At 59.9% G+C, this 21172-nt stretch overlaps 1 protein-coding gene across 1 annotated transcript; it reads right to left on the bottom strand.

Annotated features, from left to right (window-relative positions):
• Positions 1-5443: 5443 nt before the first annotated feature.
• Positions 5444-21117, bottom strand: SYT2 (synaptotagmin 2). Its single transcript, XM_057424441.1, has 9 exons — positions 21104-21117; positions 10659-10841; positions 10350-10519; positions 8938-9054; positions 8597-8764; positions 8287-8454; positions 7816-7933; positions 6746-6879; positions 5444-5915 (listed from the first exon to the last, which is right to left on the bottom strand). The coding sequence occupies exons 2-9, from the start codon at positions 10822-10824 to the stop codon at positions 5709-5711; spliced, it is 1248 nt and encodes a 415-aa protein (XP_057280424.1). The 5' UTR covers positions 10825-10841; positions 21104-21117; the 3' UTR covers positions 5444-5708.
• Positions 21118-21172: the final 55 nt, after the last annotated feature.

Here is a 21172-nt window from a genome sequence, read left to right as displayed (position 1 = left end):
CATGCTTGGGCAGTCTTTGAATCTGTCAAAAGCTTTCAATAAGCCTTGACCTTGAAGGAAACCTCAAAGAAACCCACCCTCCTTCATGTTACACGTACTCAGAACAATTTGGAGTTGTTCTCTCTATGGGCATTTCGACAGTGGCTCCTCTACGTGCTGTGTGATTTTGATGGTAGCAGCAGTAACCTGCCGTCAGGTCTGTTGAGCTTCCCCTTCACAGACTCCTCTCAAACGATACCTTCCCTCTCAGAGCCTTCTCCCTGTACCCAAACCACTTTCCCATCTACATCCTTCTGTATTTGTCCTTCCATTTCCTTCATCCTTTGGCATCCCTGCTCTGGCTGGCTGGGAGTTGCAGTCTCTGTCTTTGAACTTGGAGGTTACCATGAAGTTTTACCCACATCCTAGGCACCTCTGCTGTTGGCTCACTGCTCCCATTGGGCTAGTGGGGCTTTTCCACTGTGAGAGAGATAGATGAGATACTTGAACACGTGCATCATTCTTGAGCTTGCTCTGCAGGGTAACATTTATCTCTGTCAGATAAAGAGGACTTTAAATGGGCTCTTTGGAACCTTTGGCTGGTTACTGCTTCAGGAAGCGTGTTCTTTCCTCTCCCTTGGGTTTTTTTCTTCATGTTTGTTTTTCCCCCCTAATTCCCTACTTTTCCCCCTCCCCATCCTGCCTGTTTCCACCTCTCTTGCTCCTGTTGGAGCTGCCGGTGTTGCCAGGGCAGCTCTGGCCAGAGCTTCCTCTTTGGGCGCTCTTCAGCCAGCGGAGCTCTTTGAGCACGAGGTGCTGTTCCTCCTGGTACACTGAGGCCCTTCCTCTGCTGCTGTGCTTTGGGGAGGAGGAGACCAAAGCTGGTGATGGCATCAGGGTTCCTGCAGAGCACTGCCTAAGCCAGGCATCCTTTTTATATGACTTTCTTTTTAACCCTGCTATATTTAACAGCTTTAAGGCTCGAGGTCCGGGCAATGCTTTCTCTGCACGCCGTCCCCACTCGGGGCACTCTCTGTGTGAGTACTTCTGCGTTTCTTGGTGTTTCTTCTCTTGGTGACCCACTCCTCGCTTCAGACCTGGGCTCCCTCAGCTCCAAAGAGGAGCCTGGTCCCTCCTGTGCCACGTGGAGCAGGAGCTGCTGCCCTGCCGGTGTGCCAACCGTGTGCCCCACGTCCCGCATCCCACCAGGATGGGGTTTCACGCTGAAGGTCCTGGCAGTGTGAAGGAGCCTCGTGTCTGCTTCAGGGGGAGGGTTCAACCCACCCTCACAGACCCATCCTGCACTGATGGTTTGCCCCTTCCCACCCGGACGCCCATTGTGTTTCATACTAAGGAACAGTGTGCAAAGGGTAAGGAAGGCTCAAATCCTCTGCGTGGCACCTTGCAAAGCCAAACCACTTTAGATGAAGTCTGCTTAGCACTGGATTATCCCCTGGCCTCCTGACTGGGGCAGAGGGCCTCAGCCGGAGCCGCGAGCATTTCCTGAGGACGATGCGATTGCAAACCCAATCCTTGTGAATGAATTCTTTGGGTCTCTCCTAAGGCAGAAGCAGTGCACTGAGGAGGTGACGAGGAGGAGGGGGACGCTTTGCACTCGGACCCCGGTGCAAGGCAAGCAGCTTTTAAAACGGATCCCTATAGAACCAGAGCGTTTCCCAGACGTGCTCTCCATTGGAGAAGAAGCTTTTTCTCTAAGCAGTCGCTTGGGGTGCTCCAATTGCGGCTGCGACTTTGACGATGGCTCTTTGTAAATAAACTCCTTGGAGAAGCAGGACTGGCTCACGAGATGGGGAGAGAATGTATTTTTATGCAACTTTTGAGTGGCCTTTCAAACCCTGAGATGAATGGTTTGTTTTACTGGTTGTTGTTATATAGTATTCGAAGTATTCTGTGTTTGAGAGTTTGGGAGTAATATTCACATCTATGATGCTTGTAAACACAACAGTATTTATAAATGAATAAAATAAGAGTTGATAACATAGGAGCTTGGACTTTGCTTCCGTCTGTCTGGAGCTGCAAGTTGCTCAGCCCAGATTTGTGCAGCCTCAGTGGGCTGGAAAAGCCCAAATGCTCCCAAGCCCTGTATGTGCTTGGTCAGGACAAACCTGTAGCAACGACACAGGCACCGGTGCCGCCTCTTGGAGCCCTTGTCCCAAGTGATGTTGCTGGAAACTTGTGCACGCTGCAGTCTATGGAGGTGCTTCAAGGGGCAGCCTGAGCGCTTCCCCTTGGGCTTAGGGGTGTCCAGCACCTCTGCAAAGCAGGGCAGGACCAAGACAGGTTTGTCTGGACCCAAATGTGTGTGCTGGGACTGTTGATGTCTGCACCGTGTTTGGGCCATGGGGACATCCCATGAGCACACTCGTGTTGCGGGGGGGTTCCCCGCGTGCCTCCATCCCTCCATTGCCCCTGGGTTCACAGCCCTGGGACCTGCCCCCCACCGGGCCCCAGCAGCAAGACCAGGAGGGACCGGCGGCTCCTTTCAGCTCGTTTCTTTAATAAGGAGACAGGGATCATTACAAAATAACCATGGAACGACGAGAGACGGGAACGACGGAGTCCACACGAGAGGAAGGGGCTTTCAAAGCAGCTTCGCGCCCGAGCCGAGCGCTGTGGGGCCGGGACGAGGCAGAGCGGGGCCAGCACGGGGACCCCCAAAGGGGCTGGCTCCTCCCTCCCAGCTTTGGGGGGAGAAGAGGAAAAGCAAGCCCAAGCTGTTGCCAAGCCTCATGGGGTCGCTTCCTTTTAGCCTCAGAGACCAACACCAGCATCTTGGTGACACGGCCGGGTCTGGACCGGCGCAGCCGGGAGATGGGAATCATCCGGCTCCCGTCCCCATCCCAAACCCAACCATCGGGACACAGCAGAATCACTCCAATTGCCCCAAAAAGCCTTTTCACCGCCAGCTCTTTGCTGCATCCTGCCCGCCCCGGCTCTGTGCCCAGCACTGCCCCGGCCCCTCGCCCACAGCATCCACGGCCACCGCAGCGGTGGCTTGGTGCAGCTCATCCGGCTCCGCTGCTGAGCCCCACGTAACAGGGGGGGACAGTGGACACGGGGTGTTGGGGGTCATGGCTCACCCGTGGGCCCGTCCCCATGGGGTCCCGGCACGCCGCGGTCTCATATGGCTTCTAAAGTTGCTCTTGAGGGTGAAATGCGCCAACGCGACACAGGACACGGAAGCCACGATGTTGCCGCTACCCGGGCATGGGATGGATGTGACGCGACACGGGACCAAGACACACGTGGAGGTGGGGGCTGCATCGCTGGCGGCTCGCTCTCCGCTGCGTGGCATGCTTTGCTTCTTGGCGTTGTCGTCGTCTTTGAGGTGCTCTTCGCTGGGTTTTGTCTCCTCGAGGGCGGCGGAGCAATGAGGTTCGTCCGGCGCCAGCTCTGCCTCGCGGCACGAGCGCGGCCGGTCGGAGCGCGCGGCGTTGCCCATGCGGCTACTGCTACGGGGCTGCAGCTCATGCACTGGTCGTGGTATATACAGCGATGGCTCCATACGGTCACAACTACACGCAGCTACGGGGGTCAGAGGCAGCGCAGATGGCTTTAGTGGTTCCGTTGGTTTCCCCTTGGTTTATTAAACAAATCGAATGATGCAGTAAAGTCACAGTCTCCCCTCCCCAGGGATTATAAGAGTCCAAATGGAAAGTGGGAACTCTGCTCCTGGTGAGATCCCGCGTGATGCTGTGGGTCTGGGGGTTGTACGTATGGAGGGGTTGCACATGGAGGGGTTGCACGCAGGGACTTGCAGTGTCCTGTGTGCACACGTGCTGCCCGTGGGAGCTATGGGGCTGCCCACGCTCACCGAGTGCCCGATTCCTTCGTTTTTAACCCATTTCCACATGAGGTAAATCCCCCTCCCTCCCCCTCCCAGTGCTCGGATGGATTCTGGAATGATCCTGACTCGAGAGCCTGAATCCCACCCGTGCCCCCGCAAGGGGCTGCAGTTCCCCAAGCTCCCCGTGGGTTAAGAGCACCCAGAGGCATCGTCTCCCTTTGCCACGCGTGGGGCAGGAGCTCGCTGGCACTGACACATCTGATAGCAAAGGGGGCTCATTGAAGCTGGAGGTGACCCCACAGGACCCCCCGCTGCTCCTGCACGGCCCCGGTGCCACCTTCAGCAGCCAGGCCCTGGCCAAGCGCGGCCGTGGTGCCGGTGGAAGTGACTTTGGGGTCCCACCGAGCCCCAAACCTCCCCCGGCGGAGCCGTCCCTCCCTGGGGACCGGTCCCTCCGGGGGAAGGGGCCTGTCCCTGTGTCCACCCTGAGCCCCCCCACCTCCCGGTGGGTCTGAGGTGCCCTTTGGGAAGCAGGATGCAGGGAGCTGCCGGAGCATCCGCCGGCACCAGGGTGAGGTGGTTTGGCACCTTGGCACTTTGTCGCCAGCACCAAGGTCCCAGCCCAGGGCTGGAGCCCAGGACAGCCCCCCCCCTTGCTTTCAATTGTGCCAACCCCCCCCCCCCAAAACCCAAGCTCAGGGAAGCAAAGGGGAGCAGGGATCATGAAGCTCAGAGGAATTGGGGACACCGGCTCCTGTCAGTGCCCCAGTGCAAGCCGGGCTGCAGGGAGCAGCCTTGGCTTTCCAGCTCCAGGGCTTGGTCCTGCCTCGTCCCACCATGGAGAGGTGGCCTGGAGAAGCTCCTGCCCGCTGTGGTGGACACGGATATGGCTTGTGCCCCCGAGGGGGAGCGGGATGGGGTGGACTCAGCAGCCAGCAGCTCGGTGGGGATCAGCAGCTCAGGGGGTTCCCAGGTTCTGGTCCCTGGTTGGCCATGGGCTCACACTCGTCCTCCCCACCTGCACCACAGTGCTGGGATGTGGCAGTGGAGCTGGAGCTCCCCATAGCCCCCGGGCTGCCCTGAGGCAGGGCTGAGCCCTTTGGGGTGGCACCTGGCACCGCTGTGACCCCTCGCATCACGAGACCCCTCAGCACCATCCTGCCTTGTGGGAGCATCTTCATCTACAGTCTTCACCCAGCCATGGTGGGACGCATGCAAACCCCCAGCGCTGCCCTTGCCTGGCCATGGTGGCAGAGGTGGTGGTGTCTGTTGTGTGCACATCCCTCCATGGCTCTCCTCCGAGCAGACCCCAGGGGCTCCTTGGGCTCAGTGTGGCCCCACAAGAGCTCAGCACCCCCTCAACATCAGGGCCCTGTGGTCCCTACAAACCTCTGCTCAGAAGAGCCAAGCCTGGAGCAGGCCGGGGCACTGGAACCAAGGGGATGGAGGGAGGCAGAGCCGGAGGCACCAGGGTCTGCTGCAGAGGCTCTTCTCCATCACCTCTGTCCACACCACAGCCATGCCCCTGGCAAGCACAGCTCATCCTGCATGACCACCTCCATCACCAGCTCCGTGCATGAGCGGTGCTTCTCACGTGGAAGGACGGGGCAGGACGGCAGCAGCGGTGCCGCGGGCTGGTGCCACGGCCACCGGGGAAGGTCCCAGGCGTGACGGTGGCTTTGGGCCTGGGAGGTGATGGGTCAGAATGGAGCGATGCTGAAGAACGGAAAGAACCATCCATGTCTTTAACCTCTTCCCCTGGAAGCTCTTGGGACTGTCTGGAAACCCTTCCGCAGCCATCGAAGGGTATTTCAGCTTAAAAGAGAACAAAAAGAACCAAAACCGAAGGTTGCCGAACTGAGGTATCGGTAGCTCTGGGTCGCGCCGAGTGTCCGCGGTGCCGCGCCGCCGGCAGCTCCTCCTATTTGTTCTTCCCAAGAGCTGCGTCTACTTCCTCCTCTGGCTTCAGCGAGTGCCACTGGGCAATGGGCCGCCGGGGGTTGGCCAGCATGTCGGACCAGTGCCGCAGCTCCGTGCCCGTGGAATTGCAGCCCGTGAAGATCTTGCCGATGGCTTCGTTCTTCCCCAGCTTGTCGTAGTCCAGCACCGTGATGACCACTTGCACTTTCTGAGGGAGGAAACCTTCTTTCAAGGGGCAGGAAAGTGCAGGGAGCAGGGTCCTAATCACAGCATCCCGACCACAGCATCCCAACTAGAACACCCCAATCACAGCATCCCAACCACAGCATCCCAACTACAACACCCCAGTCACAGCATCCCAAATGCAGCATCCCAATCAGAGCATCCCAATTGTAGTATCCCAACTGCAGCATCCCAATAACAGTGTCCCAAATGCAGCATCCCAATCACAGCATCCCAATCAGACCATCCCAACTGCAGCATCCCAACTGCAGCATAACAATCACAGCATCCCAACTGCAGCATCCCAATCACAGCATCCCAACTGCAAGAGCAGAGTCCCAATATCACAGCATCCCAACCGCAGCATCCCAAATGCAGCATCTCAATCAGAGCATCCCAACTGCAGCATCCCAGTCACAGCGTTCCAAATGCAGCATCCCAATCACAGCATCCCAATCACAGCATCCCAATCACAGCATCCCAATTGCAGCATCCCAATCACAGCATCCCAATCACAGCATCCCAATCACAGCATCCCAATTGCAGGAGCAGAGGAAAGCCCCTCTCCAGCCATTACCTGGATGGGGACTGTATCTCCTGGGCAGCACCCACCCACCCCTGCCCCTGATGCAGATGTCCTCAGCGTCAGCCCAGGCCCAGGTTGGGACTGGATGTGATTTCATGGGTGACTGGACCAGGAGTTTGGCAGGAGCTGTTTAGGCTGGGACAGGGGCTGGGACATGGGCTTGGGCAGCTGTGGGACTTTTCCCATCACCCTCACCCCGGCCTCCCTCCCAGGGAAGTCATCAAACCAACCTGTATCTGCTCAAAGGGGATCTCGAAGCTGAAGGACTCATTGAAGTAGGGGTTCAGGGTCTTCTTCTTGACTGTGGTCTTCTTCTTCTTCAACCTCTTGCCATTCTGCAGCAGGTGGATCTTCACGTAGGGATCTGGGGGGGCAGGAGGGTGCATCAGCCAGGGCTGAGATGCCCAGGGGACACCATCAGCCTGGCCCCAGGATAATCTGAAGGGGGCTACAAGGATGCTGGAGAGGGGCTCTTCACCAGGGACTGCAGTGATAGGACAGGGGGTGATGGGTTCAGACTGAAACAGGGGAAGTTCAGGTTAGATCTAAGGCAGAAGCTCTTCCCTGTGAGGGTGCTGAGGCGCTGGCACAGGGTGCCCAGAGAAGCTGTGGCTGCTCCATCCCTGGCAGTGTTCAAGGCCAGGTTGGACACAGGGGCTTGGAGCAAGCTGCTCTATGGAAGGTGTCCCTGCCCGTGGCAGGGGTTGGAGCTGGAGGAGCTTTAAGGTCCCTTCCAACCCAAACCATTCCATGACTCTATGGTTCTATGATGAGGTGCACCACAGGGTAAAGGGTATTTGAAGAATAAAGGTGCTCTGATGGATGGAGCTCGTCTGCATCCTGTGGGTCCTCCTGTCGGAGGGATGCAGGCAGTACAGTGATACTGGTGAATGCTGTCATCCCCATTTCTGGAGCAGGGCACCCCAGCAATAAAGCTGAACCCTTCCGTCCATGCTGGTGCTGCTCTTCCCCTGGTTAACAAAGCATTGTCTACTGTGCCCCTGGCCCCAAGTCATGGAGCAGCAGGACCAGGAGCAGAGAACCATTTTCACCACCCGGGTCCTGCCACATCCTGGACCCTGGACACAGTTGGGAACCAAATTCAATTCTTCCTAAGGATTGGGGGGTCCATCCCGTCCCATCTCCCCTTGCCCCACAGGCAGACCTGGGGCTGTCTCCAATACAGGAGGTCCCAGGCATTGGTGGTGGCTTCCCCAAGCCCTTGCCCCACTGATGGTCCCATTATCCTTCCCCAGCCAAGGATGCTGAGAGCCCCAGAGCAGGGTGGAGGAGAACCCACCTGAGAGACCCCCGACATCCATCTTCTTCAGGTTCTTGGCCTCCAGGATGCAGACAGTGAGCTTCCCTGCCGTGGGCACGTACCGGAGGGAGATGCAGATGTCTCCCAGCTTCTCAGGCTGCCAAGCAGAGCAAGGAGCACGTATCAAAGCCGTGCCAGTGCTGGGACGTGGTCCCACATGCAGGTCCCCCCACATCCTGCCCAACCTTCAGTGCAAACCTGAGCTGGCTTCCACCAGCACAAGGGTTTGATCACTTGGGTCTGGGCCAGGCCAGCACTCAAGAAGTTCATACACTCCCTTTTTGTTCTAGAAAGGCTTTTGCACAGAGGAATAAAGGGGCAGATCCTGCCCAGCGCTCATGGGCAGGATGCGCATCCTGAGCACTGCGGGACGGAGCAGAAAGCAGAGCTCGCCCCATGGCCACCCCACATCTCAAGGCACCCTGGCCAAGGGTTTCAGCTGGCTCTTGCCTCCTCCTTCTCGCCGCTCTGCAGGTCCCGCCACTCCTCGATGGGCTGACCCAGGTCCACCGTGTTCATGGGCACCTTCACCTCGCCAATGATGTCGTGCTTGGAGAAGCGGTCGAAGTCATAGATGGCCATCACCAGCGTCTTCCCCCCCAGTTCCTGGTAGGGGACCTGCACAAAGAGGGCCATTGAGTGGGCTGGCAATGGGCTCAGAGGAGCACAGTGGGGGTCATCACATGGGGCCTGTACATAGCCAGGGGGAGAGATGAGAGTGGGAGACAAGGAGCCGTGCTGCGGGTTGGAAGGCGCCCACCTTGAAGGTGAAGGTCTCATTGAAGGCAGGGTTCAGCGTCTTCTTCTGCACTTTGGTCTCGTACTTCTTCTTCTTGTCAGGGAGCAGGAACACCTTCACGTAGGGGTCCGAGGTGCCTCCCATGTCCAGAGCCGGCAGCTCGGCCGCTTGGAGGATGCCCACCGTGAGCTGGAGGTGGAACAGGGATGTCCCCATCCAGGCAGCTGCGGATGCCAAGGGCTCATCCCCAGCCCAACGTGGGACAGGGCTCCCCAGGGCTCAGCACCCAGCTCCCCGCTCCCTCCTTTGCCACCCAGGCCCAACGGGGCCTCCCTGGGCAAGCCCCACTCGAGCCCCATCACCTGGTTCGCCTGGAAGTCGTAGTCCAGCGAGAACTGGAGCTTGCCCAGGTTCTCCGGCTCCTTCTCCTCCTCCTCCCCTTCCCCTTCTGTCAGTCCCGTCTCAGCATCGTCATCGTCCTGTTGCTCCTGCAGCAGCAGCCCAGGCTCAGCAGCAGGGTCAGAGCCCAGCATCCCCATCCCTGCACCACCCCAGGACCCCAACCCCACCTGGGAAAGGAGCCCCCCGTGCTGGGGACATGGACATGGACATGGACAGAGCAGCCCTGGGGTGGCACCAGCTCTGCCTTGGGGCTCCCCAGGACAGGGTCAGCTCCAGGGGAGGGAGGTTTGGTGCTGGCAGGACATGGCTGCAGTAAGGAGCTGGGACAGTAAGGGCTGCAGCAAGGGCTGCAGTAAGGAGCGTGCTGCAAAGGGTGCAGGGACACTCGACCCCTGGTTGTTGCAGCACCACGGCTGGTGCTAAGGGCTTCAGTAGCTTCGCAATGAAGGGATAGATAACCTAATTCTCCTAAGGCAAAGCCACCCTTCTCCAAGTTATGGTCTATGGGATGGGAACCTGGGCTCCTTAGCACCTCTCTGATGTGTCCCCACGTGCCCCATCCCACCCCGGAAGATGATGGAGAAGGAAGCTCACGGCAGCACCTACCGTGAGGGTGTCCCAGGATGCAGAGGGACCACAGCGGCAGGGAGGGAGAGCACCGAGAGGGGAGAGAGCCACGTTACAGAGAGCAGCAACAACGGGATAAGGGACCCAGGCCAAGGGAGGGAATCGGGGTTTGTATGGCCCCATCCACCCTAGGAGGCAGCCCTGGCCCCCCACCACCCTGGAGCAGGGACCATGAAGCATCCCCACTCAGCCCCCCCTGCATGCCCGTGGTGCCCACATGGATCTGAAGAGCAGAAGCCTCCCACCCCCTCCAAAGAGCCCTGGGTCATGGCCACTGGAATGGGCAGGATCACCCTAAGCCTGCTGGTTCCAAAGCCCCCTTTCTGCTGGCCCCTAGGATGGGAGATGGCCCCAGCTCCGTGCACCAGCACCTCTTGAGCACTGGCTTTTCGGGGACCCCAAACTGTTGGGTGTTTTGGCCTCCTCCTCAAGCTAAAGGCACAGCTCCATGAAGTGACAGCTCAGAGGAAGGTGGGGAGACACAAGGGGTTAGATTGACATTCGCTGGGTCAGGTGAAGCATGGGCAGGTCCAAGCCAGCTTGAGCCTGGTCCCATCCGGGCCACCGGGCACTGGATAAGGGAACAGAGCTGCAGGCTCAGGTCCAGGCCCACTGCCCCATCCCAGGATCCTGGTGGCTCCATCCCTCTCCGCTGCCTGAGCTATGAGTGCCCCAGCATGGTTTGTAAGCCAAGCAGGGGGATCGTCCTAGAACAAGAAGGTGAAGCAGTGCAGGAGGATGTCACCTGGTTGCCTGACTTCATGTCCTTCATGTTCATGGCGTTCTTCATGCCTTTGCCCTTCTCCTTCTTGTTCTTCTTCTTCTTGCAGCAGCACTTCTTGCAGATGCAGAAGCAGCAGGTGAGGATGAGGAGTCCGGCTACCACCGCGATGGCAATGAGGGCCCAGGGTGGCACTGGGGGCAAGAGCCGGTGCCGTGGTCAGCCCCACAGCTCCCTCCCTGCCCCACCACCTTGTCCCACACCTTGCACTGGGACCAGAGCGGTGGTGTGGTCACGGGGAAGGAACACCAGGAAAAGGAGGCAGGAACTCACAGGGGATCTTGTTGAGCTCATTCATGAACTTGTCCCTCAGCTTGGTGAACATGTCCTCCTTGCTCTCGCCCGGCCCCGCTGCCTCTGTGGAGTTCTCCATGGTGGTCATGGGCATCGTGGTGGCCGTGGCCTCCGGGGCCATCATGGACGCTTGCTTGAACGTCATGGTGGGTCAGGGGCTCCCTGGAACACAACATCCCCTCCGTGGTCACACAGGTCCAGCCCATGCCCAGGCTGTGTCCCCAGCAGCAACCTCTCTGCACCCAAATGTGGGGTACAGGGTGGGCATACAGGCAAGACCACCACCCTCCAGCACCACAGCCCTGGGCACGCAGCACGGTGATGGGTGTGCTCCTGGGTGGTGGGGCTTCCCATGCCACAGGCTCTGTAGCATGCCAAGGCGCTGGCTGAGACTGGGATGCTACAGTTGGGATGCTGTGATTGGGATGCTGCTGTTGGGATGCTGTGATTGGGATGCTACAGTTGGGATGCTGGGTTGAGATGCTACAGTTGGGATGCTGCAGTTGGGATGCTGCAGGTGGGATGTTGTAGTTGGGGTGCTGCAGTTGGGATGCTGTGATTGGGATGCTGCAGTTGGGATGTTGTAGTTGGGATGCTGCAGTTGGGATGTTGTAGTTGGGATGCTGCAGTTGGGATGCTGTGATTGAGATGCTGCAGTTGGGATGTTGTAATTGGGATACTGCAGTTGGGATGCTGCAGTTGGGACGTTGTAGTTGGGATGTTGTAGTTGGGATACTGCAGTTGGGATGCTGCAGTTGGGGGGATGCTGTGATTGGGATGCTGCAGTTGGGATGCTGCTCTCATCCTGATGCACACACCGCAGCAGAGCTGCATTCCTTAGGGATAGGTCAGCTGTGCTCAGCACGGCACGTGCTTCATATGTGTGCACATGTGTGTGAGTGCTTGGGAGACGTGCAAGTGCTGGTGCAGTGTGCATGTGTCTATGCACAGATGCAGTGTGCAGGTACAGAGTGCAAGGGCTGTTGCACGGGGTGTGCATTCACATCTGCACATGTGCCTGTGTGAATGCACATCTGTGCCCATGTGCCAATGCATGTTCAAGCATGTCTGTGCATGTGGGCTAGGCCTTGGGCATGGGACGTTGCAAGAATGCATGAGGATGTGCTTATACAAGTGCTTCTGCAGTGTGCAAGCATGTATGTGTGCAAGTGCTTGTGCACAGGGCATGCACCCCTCTGTGTGTACAAGTGCTTGTGCACAGGCTCTCCCTCCTCACGGTGCTTGCTGGGTACTGGAAGAGGTGAGAAATGGGGGAAACTGAGGCACAAGAGAGATGGGCACAGGAAGCCCTGTTGCTGCCTCCCCCCCCCATCCCGAGTACAGTACAGCCTGCAGGTAGCCTGCAACCCCTGCCAAAGGGGCTGATCCTGCCCACCAAGTGGCCAAGCTTTGTCCCCCTCCTCATTGTGTGGGATCCGATGGGGTACATGGGTCAAGTGTGGGGCAGTGCCATAGGGGCAGCCTGGGAGCAGCAGGTTGTGTGGCAGTGTGTGCTAGGGCACAATCCCTTGCCTGCCAGTCCCCATCCCCACTCTGCCACTGCCCCACTGGGTGTCCTTGGTCACATCCAGTCCCCCGCCATACACAGCCATTGTAGCCCGTGTAGAGTCAGTGCAGTGCAGTCACTGCAGCCACTGCAGACACTGCAGTCACTGCAGCCAGTGCAGTCAGTACAGTCAGTGCACTCACTGCAGTCAGCACAATCACTGCAGTTATTGCAAGCCAGTGCAATCACTGAAGTCAGTTCAGTCACTGCAATCAATGCAGTCACTGCAGTCGGTGCAAGCAATGCAGTCAGTGCAATCTCTGCAGTCACTGCAATCATTACAGTCAGTGCAAGCAATGCAGTCAGTGCAATCTCTGCAGTCACTGCAATCATTACAGTCAGTCCAAGCAATGCAGTCAGTGCAATCTCTGCAGTCACTGCAATCAATGCAATCACTACAGTCAGTCCAAACAATGCAGTCAGTGCAATCACTGCAGTCACTGCAGTTACTGCAGTCTGTGCATGCCACCCTTTGGCACACTCCCCCCCCCAGGCACGTCCCCCAGGCACCCCATGAACCCTTCAATCCATCACCCCTACGGTGCATTCCTTCTCCCCAAAGCCCCTAATAGATCCCCCGTGGACCTCATCCTGCACCCTGCAGTGCAGTGCCCCACACCCGCCACTGCAGCCCCCGCACACCCCACGGGACATTTTCTCATCCCACAGCTTCCCAGTCTCCCCAGCACACCGCGCCAGGCCCCCCCAGCGCTCCCTCCTGCACAACGCATCACTCCCGGACACCCCTTCCCCAGGATGCGCTGCCCCACAGCCGGTAGCCCCGTCCTCCCCCAGCTGCAAACATCTGGTGTAGAGGGAGCCGCCGGGTCCCATCCCCTGGGATGCGCCGCCCTCTCCCATTTACACACAATCGAAAGGGTTTCGTTTTCCAGGAGGGCCCCAAGGTCTGGGCGGGATGGAAATCCCAGCCTGGAGCCGAGGATCCATCCGTCCCCATGCCGGGAAAAGCACTTCCGACAGCAGAAATTCCCGTTCTTGAGCCCTTCATCCCTCCTCCTTCCCCCCGCAAAAGGCTCCATCCCACACGGCCCCTTCCCGAGCCGCAGCAGTGCATCCCACACGGTACAAGAAGGGGGATTTGGGGATTCCCTTTGGCAGAGCATGGCGGGTCCCCACGGCCCCGGGAGAGGTTCCTGCACCCCGGCACCCCGCGATGGGAGCTGGATGGAGCTCCTCATCAGCCGAGACGCTCCATGACCAGCCCCAGGAGGGGAATTCGGGGTGCCCGTGGCCACCACAGCAAGCAGGCGCGGGGTCGGGATTTGGGGGGGTCATGCTGCTGGAAGCCCCTTGTTCCCCCACCACCACCACCACCCCCAGGGGCAGCTTTGGCAGCCAAAGCCTCTCTCCTGCGGGGAGATGAAGGCAGAAAGCATCAATAGACAGAGATTAATGAGGCTGAGGTGCAATAAGCACCCGGGCTGCGGGCAGGAGGGAGAGGGGGGCCCGACCCGGCTCTCCCAGCCCACGGTGCTGGGTGCTGGGTGCTGGGTGCTGACTTGTCCTGGGGAGACCCCGGTCAGGGCGCGAAGCTCGTTAGCTAATGAGCTGCTGCCATCCTGGCCCGGGAGCAGTGAGTTATTGCTCCTCTATGGGATGGCAAAACCAGGGCTGTGATGTCCATCAAGACAATGGGCTCTAAGTCATCCCACTGGGATGGACCCATGGGGGACACCCCAACCCCCCATGAACATCACCTTTGGGAGCAGACCCCAAAACCTGCCCCATTTGGGTGGAAATCCCAAACTGGTCCCAAAGGGGAGACCCAAGGGGAGCCCCCTCCTGCCTCAATGGTGGCAGGAAGCCTGGACACGTTCCTGCAATGCATCCCAGGGACAAGCGGGCATTTTGGGGTACAACGGAGCTATTTGGCAATGCCTCAGCAAGGTCTTGATGCCAGCAGCTATTTTGCCCCTGGGTAGCAGCACAAGGGCTGGTGGGGGAGATCCCATCTCTGTCAGACCCCCTGGCACGATGCCTGTGCACCCCAATGCTCCCATTGTGTTGATACCAGCGTGTCCAGCATCACACATGGAGGGGATGTGCCAGGCTGGAGTTTGAGCTCACAGCAGAGATGGGAGAGTCCAATTAAGGGAAAAGCATGACTTGGCTTCTAATGGTCATTTAATTAGCAGAGAATTTCTGGCAAGGGAAGTGCCGAAGCACAGGGAGAGCAAGGGATCAGGATGGGAGAGATGGGGAGGGGACACTGCAGGACCTCAGGGGCTCCACAACAGCCCAGCCCAGCAAACCCCAGCCCCGGTCCCTCTCCTGCATTAATGGTGCCAGATCAGCAGCACCCAGTGCTGCCCACACCTCCTTGCCAAGGGCAAGGGGAGTCTGCCCATCTTGCCCTGTGCTCTTCAGGCATGGGTGCTTGTACCAGGCTGGGAAATGGGAGCTGGAGGCAGCATAGACAAGGTGGGTGAGTGATGGAGCAAGGATGCTCCAGTAGCAGCAAGTGGCTGCTGAGACATCACCCACACAGGGACATGTTCCCCTGTGCCCTCACCCCAGTATGAGCAAGCACCACTGGGCAGACCCTGCTGCCCACTGAGGGAAACTGAGGCACAAGACATGGGCAGCAGCATTGCCAAAGAGAAACCCCATGAGCAGGGATGAGCTGCCCGGCACAGAGGTGCACCACATCCTTCATCCGAGCTCAGAGCAGTGCCAGGACCCTACCTGAGCTAATGGCACAGCCACCAGTGCCCTCTGGGCCCTGGGTGCTGCTCCCCCACCATCCCACCAGCCGGGCTCCATCAGCATCCCTGGAATGAGACCAGAGCCCCCACCTCGCTCTGCTCCTGCCTCCCATCACCAGCACCCAGCTCCTCTAATGAGAGATAATGATGTGCTGGGGCCTGATGCTCCCCTGGGAGTGGAGTGACCGGGGGTCACCAGGGCAGAGCCTCACACAGGTGCTGTAAGAATGCAATGAGCTCCCCAGACAGTGGCGAGCGCATCTCCTGCACGTCCCCATGGGGTCACATCCAGCATCCCCACCCTCGCCCCGAGCTGGGGGTCCATGATGGGCTCTGGCCTCACTGCACCACATGCTGAGCTCTGGCTCCTCATCCTCAGCCTGGAGGAAGGGGACTCAGCCATGGGTTCCAAAGGGGAAACCTTGTGAAATGAAAGATCAGAAACTAAACGCAAGGAACGTTTTCAAGGCTGATGCTCGCCTTTGCCAGGGGACCCGCTCTCCTGTCGCAGCGGCAGCGCTATTTACAGTCAGCCCGAGTTAAAAGCAGTATTAAAGGCAGCCTTCATTCATCACTGGGGTACCAGATTAATGGCTTCTGATGCTCCCAAGGCAAAAAGCCCATCCCACCAGGCTGCACAAAGGCCAATGCACCCACAGGGCTGGGATGCAACAAGCTGGGGAGGAGGTGATCCCATCCTGCCCTCCCTGCTCCCAAGCATCACCCCAGCAGCAAAGGGAGGACACAAGGATGCTGGTGCTGGAACAGGCACTCCCCACCGAGCCAACCGGTGTTCGGGTGCCAGCAGCCAAGGGGCTTCAGCACCCTTGGAAACAGCATCTGGAGATGCTGCAGAACACGGTCCCCTGAGCAGCGGGGATGCAACCATCCCCAAGGACACCAGAGCATCCCATGTGGAACCACCAGGCCCACCGCAACAGCAGCCAGCACCAACAGCCCACCCGTGGTGCCAGCGGCCAAAACCCCCTCCCAGTAAAAGGGGACATCCAGGATGCTGGGGGAGCCGTGCCCTGCTCCGCTGTTCAGACCAGCACAGCTAAATAGGGCAGCAGATGGTGATGGCTGAGTTATCCTGGCACTTCCAAGGCACCACACGGCCGAGAGCACCCGAGTCCTGCCTGCAGGGTGGGCACTGCCCTGCCTGCAGTGCTGCCTGCTGCCCACACGCCCCAGCGACTGCTCCTGATCAATAGTGGGGGAGAGAAGGAGCAGCCAACGAGCTCCTGGGGAAGAGCCAGAAGCTGCTCCAGGAGAGCTGAGGTGAGGTGGATCGATCCGAGACAGAGGCTGGGAGGGCACAGTCCTGAGCTCAGCCTACACGGGCTGCACGAGCAGATGTGAGCCAGGAGGTGCCCATTCCAGGCAGGTGCTGCAGCCCCCAGTGAGATCTCCAAAGCACCCAGCCAAGCACAAGGAGGTGATGGGCTGGTGTCAGAAATGCAGCCAACACCAGCGATGCTCAGCCTTCAGCATCCTCCCTGCCAGCAGGGCTCAGCCCTGGGACTAGCTGTCTCTGGGAGTGATGCTGGGGGCTGCTTGACCGGCTCCAAGGCACAGAGAGCCTGGGGTGCAGAGCGTGATCCTATGTCCACAGGGCCACCCATCCTGGTGGCATCTGGAGTGAGAAAGCAGATGGAGGAGGCACAATGATGATGGCATCGGAGGGGACAACGGACCACGCACAGGCTTTCACTGCGATGCTTCCAACCATCAAGGTTGGGACACCAGGAAGTGACTCCCATGGATAAACCTTGTGCAGACGGAGAAAAGCCACCGCAAGATTGGGAGCCCAGCCAGAGCAATGGGCCCAGCCCATTGCACAAGGACGGGGTGCACAAGCACAGAGCACGTGCTTGTGCATCCAGGAAAGGCTTATCCCAGCCCTGGAATAGCGCAGAGATCTGCAAAGCACTGCAGCTCCCGGTGCCAGCACCCGCTCATGGAGCAGCACCAGCAGCCACCGTCCCACCCCTCTCCCCCAGAGGGTCCTAGGATCAGCCCCACACAATGGGGGTCTCTGAGAAGGCAGTGGTAGAGCCTGGGCCCGGCACAGTGCGGTCGCTGCGGCACAAGGCAGCGGCACAGGGCTCGTGTTTGGGCAGCAGCAGGCACTGAGTGACTGCCTCTTCCCAGGCTTTGGTCCCAAGAGAACACTGCCTGCATCTCCTGGGAGCGGAGTGAGACACTGTCAGAGCCCTGCAGGGCATCCCTGTGCATGCAAGTCCATGCATGGAACTGAAATTTGGGTTTGTTTTCCCCCTGGAATCATCTGCTCAAAGCTGGTGGGAGCAGTGGTGCTGCCTCAGGGATCCCCAGTGCCGGCAGCCCTCGGTCCCAGCGTGTCCAGAGCCAGACCAGTTTGTGTTGGAAAGAACCTTAAAGCTCCTCCAGCTCCACCCCCTGCCACGGGCAGGGACCCCTTCCATAGAGCAGCTTGCTCCAAGCCCCTGTGTCCAACCTGGCCTTGAACACTGCCAGGGATGGGGCAGCCACAGCTTCTCTGGGCACCCTGTGCCAGCGCCTCAGCCCCCTCACAGGGAAGAGCTTCTGCCTAAGAGCTCATCTCAGTCTCCCCTCTGGCAGGTTAAAGCCATTCCCCTTGGCCTGTCCCTACATCCCTTGTCCCAAGCCCCTCTCCAGCTTTCCTGCAGCCCCTTCAGGCACTGGAGCTGCTCTCAGGTCTCCCCTTCAGGAGCCTTCTCTTCTCCAGGCTGCCCCAGCCCAGCTCTCTCAGCCTGGCTCCAGAGCAGAGCTGCTCCAGCCCTCGCAGCATCTCCATGGCCTCCTCCGGCCTCTCTCCAACAGCTCCACGTCCCTCTTGTGCTGCTGCCCCAGAGCTGGATCAGGACTGCAGGGGGGTTCTCCCCAGAGCACAGCAGAGGGGCAGGATCCCCTCCCTGCCCTGTGCTCACGCAGTCACACAGCTGCCTGTGCTGGAGGAGCAGGGTGTGCATCCAGAGCCCAGCACAGCCACATGCAGCACTGGGGCCAGCTGTGGTTCCCCTCTCCCAAGCCCCAGCACAGGGGCTGCAGCACGAGCAGAACCACCCTTAGGTGACAGGGAGCATCCAGCCCCATGGTCCAACCAGCAGCACAATCCAGGGGACCCACGATTCCTCCTTCAGGCACCGGAGCAGATGGAGCATCTGGGTAGCAATGGAGCGGGTGGCCCCAGGGAACACTGGGATCCTGCATCCCAGGGCTGGCAGAGACGAGCCAGCGCCATTCCTGACTGTAGGATTATACCGGTATGGAGCATCTCAGATTCCAGCCACATGCTGCCTAATTTACAGTTTAATTAATAAATGGGGAATTATGCAGAGTTTATCCAATACTTTTGGACGCGTGATGTTATCAAAATCCCATTACTGACGAAGGAAGGCATGAGGAGCAAAATTAGCTCTGGCATCTGAAACGCTTCAGTCGATGTGATAACACAATTATTGGGGCTAATAATCAAAGCTTGCTTTGGGGAACGCAGGCTCCGGGAGGAGCTGAGCCGAGGGCAGCTGCAGCCGGTGCAGGGAAGAGCTGGGGAACCGCTGGGCTTCCACCCCAGGGGGAAAGGCTGGATGCAGCCAAGGGCAGAAGCATTGTGCCAGGCTGCACTTACCAGCTGGTCTGGACACTGGCACAGGTGGGCGCCGGTGGGGAGCAGAGCCAGGCCCAGCACCGAGCCCCTACCGAGAGGCAAGAGTAAACCAGGAGGTTTGAAGAGCAGCGGGCACTGTTCCTGTCTCTGTGCTTTGGGCATCGATCCTGCTGGAGGACATCACGGCTGCTGCTCACAGCTCTCCTGCGCAGCCCGGAGAAGGAGAAACTCAAGTCATCATTAGGAGCTGCAGTCATCCGGCTCCCAGAGCTGGGGCTTTGCCAAAACCACCGTGAGCTGGAGGAAGAGCTCCCAGCCCTCGGGGCGAGCTGGACTCCTGCCTTGCTTCGGTGGCCTTTAGCTCAAGCCCAGTGTCTCTCTCTCCAGAGCTCATGGAACAGGAGGCAGCTCCCCTGGGAGCACCCAGCAGCAAACGCTGCCACTGCGCCATCCCAACGGGCACAGCTTCGTGCCGGCAACCCGCCTGCAGAAAGGCAGCTACCTGCAACCCCCCCTCCCCTACCAGATAGATAAGGATATATACATCTATATCTGAGGATATATACGTCTATACATACAAGGATCTACGTGGATACATTCCTATGTCCTCCCTCCTCCCATGACTTGGGGCGCACCAGGCACTGTGCAGCAAAGGGATGCAGAGCTGGGGCTGCCACTGGCAATGCAGTGCAGCTGATGCTGGCTCAGTGCTGCTGCTACCTCCAGGGTAACGGGCAGCAAGGGATGTGTCCTTGCCCTGCAGAATCAGGGGCACCGGGGCTCTGGGACAGCTCATAGCAAACAGGGCACTAGTGCTCAGCACGGGGGGGCTGGGGGAGCTGGGGTCAGTAATGGGATAAGATCAGACCTGGTTCTGAGCTTCACCCAGATACAAGAAGAGGACAAATCATTGCCCCACGAGAGCTTTGGGACTGACTGGTGGGGGGCAGTGAGGCGTTTTGCTGTGTTGTGCTCTTCCTGAGTAGCGCAATTGACATCCCACTGCCACTGCTGGCCTCGATGACCTTGGCTGCATCCCCGCTGCCCCACTCCAGAGCACACAGACCACACAAGCCACGCTGCTTCCCACCAAAACCCTGCAGCCTAACGCACCCAGAGGTGCAGAGCAGCAGCGACCCCGAGGGTGCCCCGCAGCCCCCAGCAGCGTGCAGCCAGGTGCTGCAGCAGCGAGCAGTAATGCAGCAGTAATGCAGCAGGCAGGAGATGCTCCGCACGGCGTGCACCAGTGACACTGCTGCAGCAGCACCTCAGTGTGCGCTAGATGGGAGAGCCCTCACGCCAGGACTGAAGTTTTTGCTGCAGCAGAGGAGCAGGCGGGGAGTCCTTCAGCTCCCTGATGCTGTCACGGCGCAGGGGGACTTTGCTGCAGGACACCCTGCAGTGGGTAGCATCCCACAGTGGGGGACATGCTGCGGTAGGTGACACCCTGCCATAGGTGACATCCCGCAGCAAGGGACACCCTGCAGTATGTGACACCCTGCCATAGGTGACATCCCACAGCAGGGGACACCCTGCAGTATGTGACACCCTGCCATAGGTGACATCCCACACTGCCCCAGCCACGATCAGACAGAGGGAGGACAGGAGAGCTCTGGGGACACACGGAGGCACCGGCACAGTTGGGGTCCCCCTCTTCCCCATGCCACAGTCACCTCGCAGCACTGTCTGGCTCCTGCGCAGGCTGCAGAGCTCTGTCGGGACCACTCCTCAGGAGGAGGCTGCAGGGGAGCAGCAAAGTGCTGGGCACCCCGAGGCTGCTGCACCCCGAGGCTGACACCCGGCGCTGGGGAGACACCCCCCCTTCCCCCCCGCACACCGCTGCACCCCGACGGCTCGCAGCAAGCACAGGAAGGGATGGAGGATCCCGGAGCTGCTGCAACCTCGGCGGGGAAATTCAGCCCGGAGCAGGGACAGCCCGGAGCTGGCTCCCGGCCAGGCCGCTACGGCGGAGCCGCTGGTGCAGAGCGGAGAGCCCGGCCCGAGCCGCTGCCGGGGGGACCGGGCACCGGGCAGCGTTCCTCGCCCCGCACCGGGGACAGCCCCGCGCCCCCGACACCCCCAGGGCAGCACCCCAAGGGCAACGCGTTCGGCTCCGTCTCACGCAGGGGTGCGGAGCTGGAGCATCCACCCGGCGGCTCGGCTCTGCACCCCGGGGGAAGCCCCGCACCCAGGGCGGGTCAACACCCCCCGGAGTCCCCCGCAAGGGCCCTGCACCCGCCTCCATCCCCACCGGCTCCGTCCCCGCTGCCTTCGGAGCGCAGCACCCCACGGGCAGCCCCAGGGCTCGCGTCCCGGGAGGGGACTCCGCGGGTAAGCGCCGGTCCCCGCCCCGCTCCCGGCACCGGGACACGGCGGGGAGGTCGCTGCCAACCGAGCGAGCCCCAGCCCAGCGGCTCCCACCGCGACGATCGCACCCCGGGACCGGCGCCGTCCCGCAGAGTCCGCACCGCTGCGGCAGCGAGAGAAAGTTCGGCGGGAGTGCGGGGGGGGCACTTACCGGGCGGTGCGGGGCGATGCGATGCGGGCAGCGCGGGCGGAGCGGGGCGCGATGCGGTGCGGTACGCGC

This window comes from Pezoporus wallicus, unplaced genomic scaffold (assembly GCF_028554395.1).
Source record: "Pezoporus wallicus isolate ANWC-B61680 ecotype Strahan unplaced genomic scaffold, APGP_CSIRO_Pwel_v1 contig_9123, whole genome shotgun sequence".
In the NCBI taxonomy this organism is placed as follows: domain Eukaryota; kingdom Metazoa; phylum Chordata; class Aves; order Psittaciformes; family Psittacidae; genus Pezoporus; species Pezoporus wallicus.
The sequence above is the reverse complement of the archived record's forward strand: the minus strand, read 5'-3'. Positions and strand labels throughout refer to the sequence as shown.

Excerpts from the sequence above, each read along its gene's own strand:
- SYT2 (XM_057424441.1), bottom strand. The coding sequence starts at position 10,824 with ATGACGTTCAAGCAAGCGTCCATGATGGCCCCGGAGGCCACGGCCACC. Across the intron at positions 8,765-8,937 it reads ACGACTTCCAGGCGAACCAG|CTCACGGTGGGCATCCTCCA; the intron begins GTGATGGGGCTC and ends TTCCACCTCCAG. Across the intron at positions 7,934-8,286 it reads AGAGCGGCGAGAAGGAGGAG|CCTGAGAAGCTGGGAGACAT; the intron begins GCAAGAGCCAGC and ends TCTGCTTGGCAG.